The sequence below is a fragment of the Folsomia candida genome, unplaced genomic scaffold (genome assembly GCF_002217175.1).
Source record: "Folsomia candida strain VU population unplaced genomic scaffold, ASM221717v1 Fcan01_Sc007, whole genome shotgun sequence".
Classification (NCBI taxonomy): domain Eukaryota; kingdom Metazoa; phylum Arthropoda; class Collembola; order Entomobryomorpha; family Isotomidae; genus Folsomia; species Folsomia candida.
The window spans coordinates 3,814,107-3,829,166 of NW_019091199.1; the positions used below are offsets into that span (position 1 = coordinate 3,814,107).

General features: G+C 39.2%; 4 protein-coding genes across 10 annotated transcripts in view; 1 reads left to right on the top strand and 3 right to left on the bottom strand.

The window, feature by feature from the left end:
* Positions 1-1,466: 1,466 nt before the first annotated feature.
* On the bottom strand, positions 1,467-2,171 carry LOC110852628 (ADP/ATP translocase 1-like). The gene is made up of 5 exons (XM_022100735.1): positions 2,105-2,171; positions 1,947-2,045; positions 1,761-1,884; positions 1,625-1,677; positions 1,467-1,546 (listed from the first exon to the last, which is right to left on the bottom strand). The coding sequence occupies exons 1-5, from the start codon at positions 2,169-2,171 to the stop codon at positions 1,467-1,469; spliced, it is 423 nt and encodes a 140-aa protein (XP_021956427.1).
* Positions 2,172-4,218: 2,047 nt separating this feature from the next.
* Positions 4,219-5,320, top strand: LOC110851876 (60S ribosomal protein L27). The gene is made up of 3 exons (XM_022099802.2): positions 4,219-4,376; positions 4,738-4,956; positions 5,061-5,320. Exons 2-3 carry the CDS (start codon positions 4,738-4,740, stop codon positions 5,250-5,252), a joined length of 411 nt encoding a protein of 136 aa, XP_021955494.1. The 5' UTR covers positions 4,219-4,376; the 3' UTR covers positions 5,253-5,320.
* LOC110852629 (protein unc-13 homolog 4B) lies at positions 5,321-9,246 on the bottom strand. Its single transcript, XM_035853477.1, has 9 exons — positions 8,081-9,246; positions 7,906-8,012; positions 7,763-7,818; positions 7,422-7,666; positions 6,728-7,329; positions 6,212-6,646; positions 5,907-6,113; positions 5,649-5,834; positions 5,321-5,571 (listed from the first exon to the last, which is right to left on the bottom strand). Exons 1-9 carry the CDS (start codon positions 8,232-8,234, stop codon positions 5,413-5,415), a joined length of 2,151 nt encoding a protein of 716 aa, XP_035709370.1. The 5' UTR covers positions 8,235-9,246; the 3' UTR covers positions 5,321-5,412.
* Positions 9,247-11,079: 1,833 nt separating this feature from the next.
* The window catches only part of LOC110852630 (calmodulin-binding transcription activator 1), a 60,094-nt gene continuing 56,113 nt past the window's right edge, over positions 11,080-15,060 (bottom strand). For all 7 annotated transcript variants that reach the window (XM_035853471.1, XM_035853473.1, XM_035853469.1 and 4 more), the window contains one exon: positions 11,080-15,017. In XM_035853471.1, coding sequence (XP_035709364.1) covers positions 14,868-15,017 — 150 coding nt within the window. In that variant the 3' untranslated portion in view covers positions 11,080-14,867. The remainder of the gene's footprint in view (positions 15,018-15,060) is intronic.

Genomic DNA, 15,060 nt, shown 5'->3' on the forward strand with positions numbered 1-15,060 from the left:
TTACAGACATCGATTGAGCGCCGAGTCGCCTCTCAAGCCATCCTCATGTTCAACTTATCAATCATCTCCGACAGAAGAGCAGTGTTCCCAGGAACGAACGTTATAATTAGAGTGGTGAAAGTTGTTGTTGGGTCGGAGGGAAATTAAATGCTTTATGAGATTGACAAGAATAAGGGTGGACTTCTTATTGTGGACATTCACATTCGAGACAAGAGGAGACATGGGAGTGCCATGTCAAGTCGACGAAAAACAGCTCTTCCTCTCTGTCGAATAGTTTGAGAATTTCTTCTTGGAAATCGATTTCTTACCAGATGAGCTGTTTCGAGGTAATAAGAGTTATTGTTTCTGGACATGCACAATTGGGTGACAATAAACGGTCTGCACCCAGCAGAATTTCAATACGATATTGGAAAGCAGTTTAAAAGATTTATGCCTCTAAAAATTGCAAAAGACGCACCGATCTTTAAATATTTTACATGGTTTTCGATAATGCGAAAATTCAAACTCTACATCCTCCTCGGAATGGTGACCAAGATCGACGTAACGAGATATAAATTTTTGCTCACTAAATAACCAGTACTGGATTTTATCGTACAGCACGAGCATGATGGCACCCCCAGTCCCGCGATACATGTTGGTCAATCCTGTAAAAATATAAATTATTTATTTAAACACTGAAAATGTTGTATTTCAAAATTACCCCCGTGGAAAAATCCCCGGATTCCTTCCGTCCGCCAGATCGTTCTCCAGCAGTCCATCGTGCTCTAATAAGTTTGAAAAATTATTGACACGCTTTATGTATGACTATGTTTATTACAGCATTCCTCACCGTGTACTTTACAAGTTTGCTGTGACCTTTTTTAGGATGCTCGTCATTGAAACTTTGTAGCATCATCCGTCTGCGGACTGTGTCGAGGGGGTAGGAAATCAATCCTGCCGATGTGGCTGAAATATTAGAACTTTACTTATCTCCATTGTGGGACAGATTCACAGGCTATGCCGTCCGCTGAATTGATAACTCACTCATCATATTTATTAGCACAATAAAATTGTTATTACCGGAAAATTCTGCAGCAGGAAATTCTATCCAGACCTTGTGAGAATATTCTGGCCTTACGCATTCCATAATCGTGTCATACATTCCGAAATACATTGCTCTGTGCGCAAAATGGGATAAATGTTGATTTGAATGAGCAAATCCATTATTTTTCCACTTTTCCAACTTTCGCTGCTTCATATGTGCTCACTTACTTGACCTACCTGTAAATGAAGGCCCCCATCACTGAGAAAACGTAGCCTCGATAGATGGACTTGAAGCCGGAATATCTGAAGGCTTCCCCGAGGCAATGTGAGACGCTGCGATACTGGCGATTGTTTCTGCTCCCAACGTCTGTGGCCATTCTAGCGTCAACGTTGCTCAAAGTAAGAATGCATCCCACGCAACCATTCACTCCACTATTCGTAAATTACCGTGTTCTCGCATAGTCCAGAGGATAAATCACGGTCAGTGCACATGCCCCCGCAACACCCCCACTAAGAACATTTCCTACATTGTAGGCAAGCTAATGAATCTTAAAAGAACATGTAATAAGCTGTGTATAGCGGCAAAAAACGTTGTCCTCACCACCAAGTCGATACCAGAGCTCGTCCGATTTATGAATAAACTTTTCCTTAAATCTAAAACAAGCCATAAAATGAATCCTTATCTGTAACTCCTGTGCAGGAAGATGTCCAGTTCAAATTCAATATAACTGGCTTACAACTCTTTAAATGAAAAGTTCATGGCTTGATATGGGAACACCCTCAGAATTCCAGCCCAGTTGCCACGCCAGAAGGAAAGGAATCCTTGCTCCTTCGGAATTCGTATGAGGCAGTCAATTATTCCTGCAATTTAAACATGGACACGTTGCAACCTCATCATCATCTCCGCACAGATGGCTTTTCACCTTTGTACTCATGCTCCTTGGGAATATGGCTGGCTCCCTTTTGTGTTTGCAGGAGCAGTTTAATCCGTTCCAAGGGTGCGATTGCCGTCAATGCCAGTGCTGTAAATTCATACACTTTTACTTTATATGATAACAATTTGTAATTTGAACGGATCGACCTGCCGAGGTTCCACCTGCCAAAAAATGGGCGAGAAAGTGAACGTATGAATCCGGACCTGTGGTCATGATACGTTTCCACAAGTAAAGGACCTGCCTTGTTTACTGCTAGTGGAGAAAGCTGTCTCACTTTGCCTCTCTCCTCTCACGGTGGAAGCAGCTATTTTGTAGAAATATGCAACCTGCTCTTTCGTCAACTTGGTCGTCAATTTTTTCTCTGTTTTTTTTTTCCTCCAAGAACGATTTAATTAGTGGTAGCTGATTGAATGCGTCATCCTAATCGATCATGTGAACAGTTTGTTCCCAGGGATTTCCTGCCATAAAGGTACAAATCAGGTGAGCTGTCAAATGACGCAATAATTGAAAACCCATGTGTTCCAGAGTTTCTCGGGTGGATAACTCAAAGAAGATTGAAGTAATCGAGAGGGAAACCAGCAGTTATTCGCCATGGTAAATGATTACTTGCCAATGTTTATGTTAATAATAAAAAATTTTTATTATTAGTTTAAGTATAATAATTAGTATTAGTAGTTGCAATTGAGACGACAGGTACATGGGGTCAGGAGGGGTTATCCTTCATTAAAGAGATTGGACAACGGATCGCTACCGCCACTGGAGAACCACGCTCCACAACTTTTCTCCTCCAGCGACTCGGCATTACAGTTCAACGTGGAAATGTAGCTTCAATCCTGGGGACACTTCCACCAGGAAAAAAGTTTAATGAAGTTTATTATATCTAAAACTACCATGTATTTTGCAGACATTGTTACTCTGTACAGAAATAAGTGTATTTTATTAACAAATTATAAATATTACTGTACTTACTAATGTGTAATTGTGGAATAGATTATAGGCAAATTGCAAAATTCCAAAAATTTTTTAGTAAAAAAAAAAAAACTTGCCAATCACGATTGCTTGACATTAAGTATCTAGGTAACGCTTCTCCCTTAACGGTTGCGACAAATGGTCTAGTTGCAGAAAAATATTCATTTTTAAAATTATTTTAAAATTGGTTTTTCTCCCATGGACGAAAAACCAATTCTCCAGCCAAAATATTTAAAAAATAAATTGTAACCCACGACAATTTTAAAATGAAAATTCATTTTGTAACTCGGGCATTTGTCGTAACCTTATTCAGTGATAAGGTGTCAAATAATCTTGCTTGCCAATAATATGTGAAGAGTCGGTACAGATTTCTATCAGTGGTAGTGTAACGTTGTCAAACTTTGAGTCACGCATTTTTAGTTCTTGTTTAAAGTTTTTGCATAAACCTATGACAGGGTCTTGTTCGTTGGGTTTTATAGCGATCTTTCATTTATGTTCTAAAGTATTTCATCCGTGCACTGTATTTCTTTGCAAAAAATAAGTAGTTGATGTAGAGAAGGAGAAGGGGTATGTATGTACGAAGGTAGATAAAATGGGACAAGCATTGTCAAATTTGGGTAGTACTAAGCAAATTAATGAATATTTTACATTTGATTGGGTTGAACTGGTAAACCGTAAGTTTTGCTGGGATTTAATCCCATGATTATTTTTAGATCGTTTGTGTTCTATTGTAGTAGAAGTAGAAGGTAAAGAGGAAATTGATGGCAAGATCTGACGTGTAAAGTCTGTAGATCTTCACCCATCTGAACCATGGCTGTTGATCCAGTACGTACAATTACGGAGAATTGATTTGTAGACATAACACAAGTCTTCTAAAATTATTATCATAAGAATTTTGAAATTGCTCAAGCCGAGGCGAACAGAAACGCTTACTAGATGATCCCTTTAGTTTATCCTTTAAATGGTTATAATCGACGGCCAACGGGACGACTATGGTTCAATCGTCATTAAAGTATTATAGCAGTTGCCGGTGTAAATTTGAAATCGAAAATCGGCTTTGTTAACCTCCTCCTCAAGTAAGATTGTTCAAAATAAAATTAAGGAGATATCGAAGACGGAACAACTGTTCAGCATCGCAGCAGCCCATTCAAGTTGTGACCCCACTGCCTCGCTTGATTTATTGAAGAATAACATGCTTATTTAATAACTCGGTAATAACTTGTGGCTGACTTATCAAACCAGTCGGTACTCGGTAGCATGAAATTAAGTGTTGAGAATCTCAACTTGAGATTTGTAGTAGAGAGGTGTTGAGAGGCGAAAGTGGTTTCAGAGTCCATCTGGCGACCAAATCTGCACTTGGAGCACAACGTGAGAGCACCGACAGACCACATTTCTGTATTTCTCGCAACCCCGGCTTGCTACTATTTCGGTTGGACACATCGTTTCAAGGTAAGTTTCCAATAATTTCGAAATTTCCAAAAATATATTTCACTTGTTTCCTCCATATGGTGGTTGGGGGGTGCAGGAGGATTAGAATTAAAGTGAATAGATTTCGTTTTCTGAATTTAAACTGTATTTAAATTGCATTGGATTAAAACTTTTGTAACTTGAGTTTTAAATTAAAATACATTAAAATTTTTAATGTGGATTGTAGTTTACGTATAAATTACAATCTAATTTTAGGGTAAAAAATATTCATTGCATTACGTTTAACTGGATGTGGCTAAGTAGAAATTATGATTCAAACTAAAAAACAGTATTTTTTATCATCTAGTCCCTCTGACTAAATATTTTCTTTTGATTGTTGCAGATGGGTAAGATTATGAAGCAGGGGAAGGTGGTGCTCATCCTCAATGGGCGCTACGCAGGTCGCAAAGGAATTGTCATCAAGAACAACGATGACGGAACCTCAGATAAACCTTACGGACATGCCGTGGTAGCAGGAATTGATAGATATCCTCGCAAAGTTATTAAAAGGATGAGCAAAGAGAAGATCAAGCAAAGGAGTAAGATAAAGCCATTCATCAAGGTAATTATTTAATTATTTAGATTCTCTTGAATAGTTAGTCGTTCGATTAGTGTTATTGAATTATTGTAACAAATCCCAAGCATAATATTTTTTTGTATTTGCAGGCAATTAACTATAACCACCTCATGCCCACCCGGTACACCGTGGATATTCCGTTCGGCAAGCAAGAACAGAACGTGAAGACCCTCCGTGACCCCATGAAGAGGAAAAAGGCCCGCTATCAAATCAAGATGAAATTTGAGGAGAGGTACAGGAGCGGCAAGAACAGATGGTTTTTCCAGAAGCTCCGATTCTAAACGCCCTTGTTTTGTATCCTTCAATTTTAATTAGGATCATTAAACCTTTTGATGTTGGTACTGTATAATCTGTGCTCATTGGCCTTTATTATTGTCACTTGTTTCATTTAGCCATATTTAACCACATAATTAATACATTTCTATTATCATTATCATTCATCTATTCTACAGAACCACGTTTTGCATGTCTTTCATAAAATCTCTGAGACTCGGGATCCCAGTGTCTAGATTTGAAAATGTGGAGAGTATGACTAGGCTCTACAACTCTCAAATTTAGATGCATCGGCTGAGGAATTGGTTTAGCTGCTATTCCTGGAATCTGTTGTAGCACAAAATTAATTAATATTTAAAAGGCAAGTGAGATTGGAATTTAAAATTCTGTTGTAGTACAACTACTTTAGAAAAAGGAACTACAGCTTCTCCCAAGAAATCGTTGTGACTTAGAAAATCGTAATCCTTCACAGTGAACAGAATAACTGCATCCTCCTGTCCCGACTCCTCTTGAGAAACATCCCAGTGGAATTTCTCATTGAATGTCGGATTTACCGTTTTCCGTTGCACTTTGGTTCTCGAAGTTCTTATCTGAAGTACGTCACTATATTAATTATCATAATTACTAATATGTGAAATTTTTTATTGAAATTCAGAAATTACATTGCTAAACTTCCTCTCGGGCTGTATTTCTACTTCCACATAGGGATCGTTGCTTGGCTGAGATTTCATGCAGAGGTTCCAAAGCTGGAAAGCGTCGTCCATCGCCACCAAATTATATGCAGCAATTACCTCCACGGTTAGTTTTCCATTCCAGTAACTCGCCCGAACTGTCAATATCCCATACGGTGCTGTCTTGGGGTCTGACACCTTCAAAAAAACATCCCAATTCCATTCAGGATTCCCAATAATTTCATAGTTGTAAGACTTTTAATCTTTCTCTGCCAGACTGTCCCTCCTCCGCTAACCTGGCTGTCCCCTCTGACTCGATAAAAATGGCTGATGATTGCAGGCGTCTCCAAAGTGTACATATTCATCACATCATGGACTTCCCAATAGACCGGTGTGTTTAGCTCATCTTCGCTCAGACCTCCGTCATTATTGTGGAAATATGTTCGCAACATGGGTAACATGGTCAGGAGTCGGTCAAAAACGGTTTTCTGCTGTTCTCCTCCCTTTACCTCAACATTTGACCCTGCGTAAAGCAGTTCCCTCAGAATAATGTCCCAAAATAGTTGCAGCATCCGAGCAAAGTTTAACGTCAGCAGGGATTTGGCCAGCGTTATAATGTTGCTGTCAATATAGTTAAAAATTGGGTCTAGGGCGTCTCTCGAACTTTCTCTTCCTGACCGTGACAAATTGGCCTGGACAATTTCGAGACAATCTCTGACGCAACGCTTGATCTACAAAAAATGTACATAATGTAATGTGCATAGTTTAACTAGATTAAAGCACATAAGCATTTCGCCTGCATGAAAACTTACTTCCGGTCGCACCCGTTTTCCAACTCCTTCCAATATACTGTTAAAAATGAGATCTACATTGACATAAGTGAAAGTGAAGACTTGTTTAAGTCGTATGCGATAGTTGTAAGTCTCTCTTGTTATTCCACATTTGTCCTCCAACTCGCGAATCAGAGCATCGTACTTGATTTCTTCGGGTATCCCTTCCAACGCCTCCTTCACGTACTCAATATTGTTCAGCGCTATGCAAAGTCGTTCGGAAATGTCAAATTGGTCGATGGTATCAAAGTAGCCTTCCAACTCCAACTTCTCCAGCTTCCTCTCCGCATAGAGGACAGTGAAGTAGCACATGACCTCGATGAGAAAGTGAATTATGACATAATTTTCACAGACGTCTGGCCACATCAGCCTCTCCCAGAACTGGACGAGTTGGTGGATGACGGCAGCCGTGTCCAGGGCGGATGTGCTGGTCTGGGCGTGAATATTGTCCATCGACACCGTGTCAATGTTGACACATCGCGTGATTATTTCTGAACCTCGAATCACTGCGAATCCCAGCCATAAGACGAGGATGGGTCGAAACCATTTATGATAGTTGGCTAAATTGTCGTACTGCGGACTTTCTTCCTTTGAAATAGGGTGAGCATTTGTGAGAACGACTACACAACTCAATTAACTATTTATGGTGCTATTATTATATTACCACTAACCACACCTGTAAAGATTTGGTGTTGTGCCTCGACAAATGTTTGCGTCCCTGCGTACAGGCTGAAGAGAGCGGAAATTGTGCATTCGTTCTCTTTCCTGTTTCGATCAGTGAGCATTTTCCGGAGTCGCTTGTTGTCATTGTAATGTCGGAGCAGTGACCAGCAAATCATTTCAATGTCATGGTTCACCATTTTCTGGAGTTCATCGTACATAATGGGCGTGTAGGACTCGTACTGTGCCAACATCCAAAATCTATACATGTTTATAGTTCCATCAGAGACGAAAGAGTAATATAGATATTATACGATCCCTATTCGAAATTGCAAAAATAAATAAAACTTCACATACTCGGGATGCCACCTCTTCATACCAATTGTCAGCAACTTGTTCACGTCTGTGATTACCTAAGAAAAAACACTGATTTACCCACCTCGTTTTTGTCAAAGTCGTAAATAAGCATCACATTAATTAATAGTTATCAACATACGTACATCAACGTACAACTTTACTCGTTGACATTCATCGACACTTCGTACGCTCTGCACTCTTAAGGCGTACGTTGCTTGATACCACTCGAGGAAGCAGAGACGAAGCGCTTCTGCAAAATGGTTGCATAAAATATTGACTTGTGATTTTGCTTGAGTTTTTTACGTTAATTTCAATTACTTTCCAACAGGCCTCGAATTACGGGAAGAGCAAAACTTGGTTCATATTTGGACAGAACGTCTTCACAATTTTTGTACGCCTTGAGCGCCTTGCTCACTTGTCCTTCCGTCTCCTTCAAGTGGTTCCTTATTATGGGGAAGATACTTTCGTCCATCAAAATTAGAATGGAATTTTCAACTGAAAGTTGCGAGTCGTCAATCCCAAGTTTGTCGTCGGAGGATTTTCTCTTTTGCAAAACCCCACCCAAGTCTTTCAAGGGGGCGTCGAGACCGTCAATGTCCAACTTGTGCTTGGAGTAGGCCTCCCAACGGATGTAAGACTACAAGCAATGCAGATTAAGTGTATTTTTAGATTTCAAAAAGTGGGAGGTCCGTACGACCTCCCTTGCAAGAAAAATTAAAAGAGCGTCGGGCCTTGTTAAGGGCCCTAAGTAGCAATCGCAAACAACACATAAAGTGTTACGAATACGGGCACAACTTTCCAATTTGGGTACAATTTTACATTGAAAATACGCAAAGATGCAATTGCAAGTGTGGAAATGTACATGATGCTCATGATGAAATTACTTCGTAGTGGCTATCTTTGAAAGAAATTGGTCAAATTTTTGTCATTCGACTGCAATAAGAGCAATTTCTTCATTGTGTCGTTAAATCGTGTTGTAGGATCACTTTATACAAGTCAGTCCGTTAATGTGTTGTTATATTTCGGGGTGAGGTGAGATTGGGCCAAGGTAAAATAATATGACGAGGCGAGGTGAGAATTGTTGAATCTTATAAATTAAAAAAGTTGTTATTGTGCTTACATGCGTCTCCTCACTAATTCCTGTCTGAAGTGCGTACTGGTACAAAAGACAACTTGCTTCTTGGGGCAACTTTCCATCCCAAGCTGAACCATTGCGTTTCTTTTCGAAACTTAAAATCCAGTCCCACAAACACACCAACATTGTGCGCTTGTCCACCACGTCCACCTTCGCAAAAAACGGCACGTATAACACAACAAATTAAAGTCTCCTTGCCACACACATTATCAATTTACGAACATAAGGTTTCCCATGTCTGTAGAGATGGACGAGCCAGAGCCGGACTCGAAGTTTTCCATGGGTAAGGAGGTCCTGAGACTGGGACAGACCTCCCAAATGACTCGTCTTCTCAAACCCGTCGCACGGAATTTCGTTCACTCTCTTGGACACTTTCCCCAGAAAAACGTCACTCTTGTTGACGTCACCCCTGGACAACTTGTGCGTTATGATGGGATTCCCCCCTTCTCCAATCCTGTGAGCAGCGTTGTAGGCGTCGATGGATTTTCGTAAGCTGTCGTCATCCACGCGATCCCATACCTACTTTTTCTCAGAATATTTTATAACTGTCACATTTGATCCAATTAAATTATCAGGGTGCTCGTTTGTAGTTACCTCGACGGCGAGCATGTCCGTCGAAGGATGAATCGAGACGCATTGAAAAGCTTGACCCCACACTGGGTTTTTATCGTGGGGTTTGACAATTGTCTTATGAGCTTGTGGGATCATGCTGTACAACTGAACCCTTCGTTGCGCAGGAGGCTGAAGCATTTCACTCCGTCGCAAAAATCGGCTGAGTCTGTTTTCTGAAGAGATGGGCGACTGTTGCCACTCCTTCTTGCCAATCTGAAACACAATTTCCTAACTCGATCTTTATTGTGGTGTCTGCTGGGGTGGAGAATAATTTTATTGGTTGATTTCATGCATACCGATCCTTCAGTTTCGATTGCAACGACACAGTACGGGTTGGGATGGTTCTTGCCCGGCGTGGAAGACTGGAGCCCTTCAGCCTTTAAAATCTTGGTGTTGACCCCGATCATGGGAAACAGCTCACCCTTGACGTGATCAACGACTGCTTGTTGTTCCTGCATCGTGTGTGCGTGTGTGGACATTTGCATCGTCAAAATTATATACATAGCTTACTTAATATTTAAATTTATAGTTAAGCTCAACCTTTGAACTGGTGCTGAACGCTTCATGCACGTAGATGCAAATGCTTTCTTTGTCCACTGGAAATCGGTCGGTGGGTCGTCCAAGAAAATGAACCCTGGAGCACAAATATTTAAAATATGAATTCTCAATCAGATTACCACGTGCCAGGTACAAATAATGCTGTACCCAGTGTACATGGCTTCTTTGTACAACATGTGTCGCGTCACAAAGGCTTCTTCCAACTCCTCACTCGTTGCACCAAGTCCCAAATTCCGTGACCAACGGAGAGCTTTCCCCTGGTTGTCCTTGTCCTTGTTCAGGTCTGTAGCTGATCTCGACCGTTTGCGCGTGAGTTGGGTGATTGAAGGTCGTGCATAGCTCGTTCGGAGCAGGAGCGGTTTTTCTGGGACGCTGCTCCGACGTTTCGAACCCCGTTTTTCGCCAGATTTTTCTGACCTGAGCTGACTGGCCCGTCGTTCATCGGCAGATGTATCGGGAACACTATATGAGGCACGAAATTTCGGTTTGATTTTCAAGGGCTGAGATCTTGCTTTGCCAAAGGATTCTCGACCCAGGCCAGTTCCAGAACCAGGAAGAGATTGTCGGACGGGTGATTGCATATCCTGGAATACTTTTTGCTGACTATTTCTCCCAGCATTGCTGGGTTTCTTTTCATATGACCAATGCTGCATAATGTGTCGATTAGTATGAAGGGACAAAGAAAATAATTATTTGATTAGAAATTACAATCCGTCAGATCTCCGTCCAAATTCCGATCTTAGAAAAAGTTTATTTTAAGAAAAAACTAAGAATAAGATAAAATTTGCCATTGGTAACAGTGTTGGTATGTTCCCCATTGGCTTACGCTCGTCTCTCTGTGATACGTTATTACGAAGGAGTAGTTACATTTCTGTGCATGGGTGTGTTTTATTTGCATCGAGGCAGGAAATAAAGATTTCGAATAAAGCAGTTTGAAATTTTGAGTTGAAGTACAATTGATGCAGTCGAATTATGAGAATAAAGTATCCGATCCTTGAGGAAGGACCCAGGATTGATGGAGTGAATTGAGAAAACTAATTTTATTCATTTCAGGATAACATTTCTCGACATTGATTTTTCATGCACCATGTTCGACATAATAATGAGATAACATTTTATTACACATACGACGACGGTACATTTATAATTCGCTTTCGAATAATAAAATTATGTATCGAACGAACGGAAACCGATCCCGATGATGACTTTGCTTATTACTCTGAAATGCTGATTAGCACGTAATATATTTTATTAACAAGTAAAACGAATGTAGTTTGTTGTCTTTGTTTCCATTCTTCTTCTGTTTGTCTAAAATAAATTTTCTTTGCCTAAGTTAACACAGTCCTGATTTAATTAAGTACAATAATTTATTACATCAAATTACGTGTAGACAGTGCAATATTTGAAGATGAGAGCTGAACAAGTCTCTAGAAAAGTAAATTAACTATTTATTGGTGATTTTCTGTGCCACGAGTAAAATATTTTGAGTAAAATTATTTAAGAAACATTTTAAATGCTTGAAAATTGATACATTTTTATTGCTTCTGAATTGTAGTTTACTCGTCGTCTCAACTTTGTAATTGGTAATCGTCGTGCTTATCAAATACTGGCTCAACACGAAGGAACGAAGAGAAAACCCGTGCAGCATGCGACTACTTTTATGTTTTACACCATGAACCAATAAACCAACGAAACATGTCGCTATCTTTATTTGTGTATGACGCGTTATGTAGTAAAAATACATTGAATCCATATTAACTTGTCGTTGCAATTAATTATAAAGTTGTAAAAAACACGATACACATAGAACACGTAAAGACGATACAACACATTGAACGATTACCACCTACTTCTCCTTGTTAACAGCTAATATATGTATGAATACCTCTGGATACATATACGGTTCGACTCAATTGAGGAAAAGACGACTCAAGAACTAAGAACAATTAATGGATCAGTTAGTTAATTATTCAATTCAGGGGAGAGTATATTGTAAATAAGTGAATTGTTTTGTTGGTGGAAAGGTACTCTTCAGTTTTGTATCGTGTCAGTTCAATGATCATCATTATTGTTGCGAGGAAAGATGAGGTACTAGAATTAATACCCCAAAAACCAAAGGTCAACTTTTGTTATCAGTTCAACCAATTAAACTAAACGTCTAGCCTCTGATGAACACACTGAAAGGAATGTGTTGTTCTTTGCGCCAGAAGAAATCAAATTAATTAGTTTTACAACTACCCAAATATTAAGCTAGCATCATTCTTAATCAGTATTTAAAAAAGTAATTGCAATATAATGTCTGATAAAACACGTCTTTTTTCCATGCAGTTCTTGCCCAAAGCAAATTTATAAATACACATAATAAATACACACGTACATTTGGACTACCAACCAACGAACAAAGATAAGGATGATGAGACGAGGTGTTTAAAATAATGGATAATTGTTATATAGATATTTCCCTTTCTTGGTTTGTAAATTAGGATTGAAATGCATTGTGGCTCACGTACTAGAAGATGACCGTAGTCATAAAAGTCCTATTTAGTTATCACTAGAGAATGTGATCTTCCTCCTTCCTACACTTATTTATTTATGCAGTAAAATGTATGTGAGAAGTGGTAGCCGAGTAAATGTGTCTCATAGAATCTGAGTGAGTAATTATTAGTTCAAAGCCACAACTCCTCTACTCGTCTAGTATTCTGCATTATAATAACTTTCGATTTCGAATTACAATAATAGCAACATTTATTTGTACTATGAACTAGAAGCACTAAGGTTGTTGGTAAGGTTAAAGGTTAGGCGTTATGTATGGAGCTACTGGTGGCGTGTGACACCAATTTATGTAATATGTGAGGTAAAGATTTTACAAGTTGAAACTCTAGGAAGTAAGGAAGTGAGTAGCAAGCTCAACAAATAAATAGATTCCAGACCAGAACGCGAAAGAGATTGGCGGATATCAGATAAGATCATCAAGATCCAGCCTTAAACCCTTCTCCTCTCACTTCCGGTGGTGGACTCTGCAGAAATTCGTATCTGACTGATAGATACCGGCTACGCCTTGTCTTTTTGTTTCACTGTCCGAGCACAGACGAATAGGTCGAGTGAACTACCTCCTCAATCAGTTTTCTAGGAATTATTGTATAATTGTTATCCATATTGTTCATGCATGATAGATAGCTTATCGAGTACCTAGGTCCCTAAATATCTACTAGCTACTTGGTAAGTAGGTGTCAGATCATACAGATTTCATGTCTTTAGAGTATATGTACATGGTTCCGGTACATGGTATGAAGACGATACATTCAGTATTGTTCTCTGCAGTTTAGTGCTCGTAGGATTCACTAGCAGCGTATCAAATAAACCTTGTGTAAGGCAAATATGTAGGTGTTGGAATTGCCAAGAGAAATAATTGTCTCCCTACTGGAATTGTTGTCTTCCTACGTGTGTACGTACGTAGGCTGCTGCAACATGCACTACAAATCTACCTACACGGAGAGAAAGCATAATGGTGATGATTACACATTTATATTTTATATTAAATATTTATCTGTGGAAAGATTTACGAGTTGATTTTAGTATTTTTTTTCCTTCTGCACAATAACAAACAAGTTGTTAATTAATAAGGCAATGTACTTTTGGATGAGCAATCAAAGTTCTCTGTTACCAATAAATATAATGAGACGAACAAGTGTACACACAACACACACAGAACATAGAGACACATAGAGATGAGACAGACACAATAACTGTATAGCTTATTATCAGAAGTAATTAGTTGTCGTCGTCGTAAACATCAATCATGGACAAATGACCTTTCACAGAGAGTGCAAAGAGTCAGTGTGTGTGATAGGCTAACAAGGTGGTTTTAAAGGTACTGCGTAAATCAACGCTACAAACGGACTTACATAACTTGACTGGTTAAGCAAAGTTCAAAAACTCTAGTGAGATTTGCATCATCATCGTCATCGTGTTTAAGAGTAATAATTTTTGTTGATAACTTATTGTACTTATGAATGTGTACCTCGTCGGAGCTGGCATGCATGCATATATGGCTACATACTTAATGTACATACGTATTATTGTTATTGCGGAACGCAATCCTTCCTTACATCAAAAAATCGAGTACTTTTTATCGTTGTAATATTTTCCTCCAAAAGTCCATAGAATAATATTTAGTACGGATTATTTTGTAGATATTGCATGTTGAAAACTCAAGGAGTGCATCGTGCATATTGATAAATTTATTGGAGTCGCATAATATGTCTTCATTTCTTGCCGTAATTATTACACAGCTGTCATTTTGTATGTATGTATATATGGATAGAATTCTATCAAAATATATTTGAGCATTTCAAACGGTATTCTCAACTTTTAAAAAATCAGGTGGTGGCAACAGAAATGGAAAATGTCGTTACATTTCCTACTGGCTTTGCGGAGATAAATACTTATGTACGTACTTTATTACACAAAGAAGATCTGGATTCGCGACGAATCAGAAGAATTAATTGGGACCATATAGAAGTATTCTTGATATTGCTTCAGCTTTCTCCACACATATATTTTCATGTCAACTCATGTACTTAGGTGGGTGCTATGGGTAGGCACCCTTACTCATGTGACCTCATGTCAAATAAACGAGCATTCCATACCAACATGCTCTCTTATGTATCGCCCAATATTTCCTTCTCCCAAGCTTTGGTAAAATATCTATTATTAGCACACCAAGAAAAGCACCTGGTCAGAGTATGTAGTAGAACGAGTTTAAACTTAATATTGACAGCACCGACTCCAGTTTCATCTCTAAAATGCAGAGGAGAGAAGTTTTTGTTGCCTCAGTGCCTTCTTTTGATGGACGCTGCTCAAAGCAATTTTTGCAGGGGCTGGACCTCCATGACTCAGGGCGATGGTTGCTGCTTCTCTCTTTCTGCTTCGGCACGCTCTTTCTGTAATCTGAAAATTTTATGAAAATATCAGCCGAATCCTCACCCTTCTC

What these genes read in the sequence shown, in the direction of transcription:
- LOC110852628 (XM_022100735.1), bottom strand. Translation starts at nt 2,171, where the DNA reads ATGACCACAGGTCCGGATTCATACGTTCACTTTCTCGCCCATTTTTTG. An exon ending in CAAGGAGCATGAGTACAAAG is followed by an intron (nt 1,885 to 1,946) that starts GTGAAAAGCCAT and finishes TTTAAATTGCAG; the next exon opens with GAATAATTGACTGCCTCATA. An exon ending in GCTCTGGTATCGACTTGGTG is followed by an intron (nt 1,547 to 1,624) that starts GTGAGGACAACG and finishes CCTACAATGTAG; the next exon opens with GAAATGTTCTTAGTGGGGGT.
- LOC110851876 (XM_022099802.2), top strand. Translation starts at nt 4,738, where the DNA reads ATGGGTAAGATTATGAAGCAGGGGAAGGTGGTGCTCATCCTCAATGGG. An exon ending in AGATAAAGCCATTCATCAAG is followed by an intron (nt 4,957 to 5,060) that starts GTAATTATTTAA and finishes TTGTATTTGCAG; the next exon opens with GCAATTAACTATAACCACCT.
- LOC110852629 (XM_035853477.1), bottom strand. Translation starts at nt 8,234, where the DNA reads ATGGACGAAAGTATCTTCCCCATAATAAGGAACCACTTGAAGGAGACG. An exon ending in AATTCGAGGCCTGTTGGAAA is followed by an intron (nt 8,013 to 8,080) that starts GTAATTGAAATT and finishes ACCATTTTGCAG; the next exon opens with AAGCGCTTCGTCTCTGCTTC. An exon ending in GAAAACGGGTGCGACCGGAA is followed by an intron (nt 6,647 to 6,727) that starts GTAAGTTTTCAT and finishes CATTTTTTGTAG; the next exon opens with ATCAAGCGTTGCGTCAGAGA.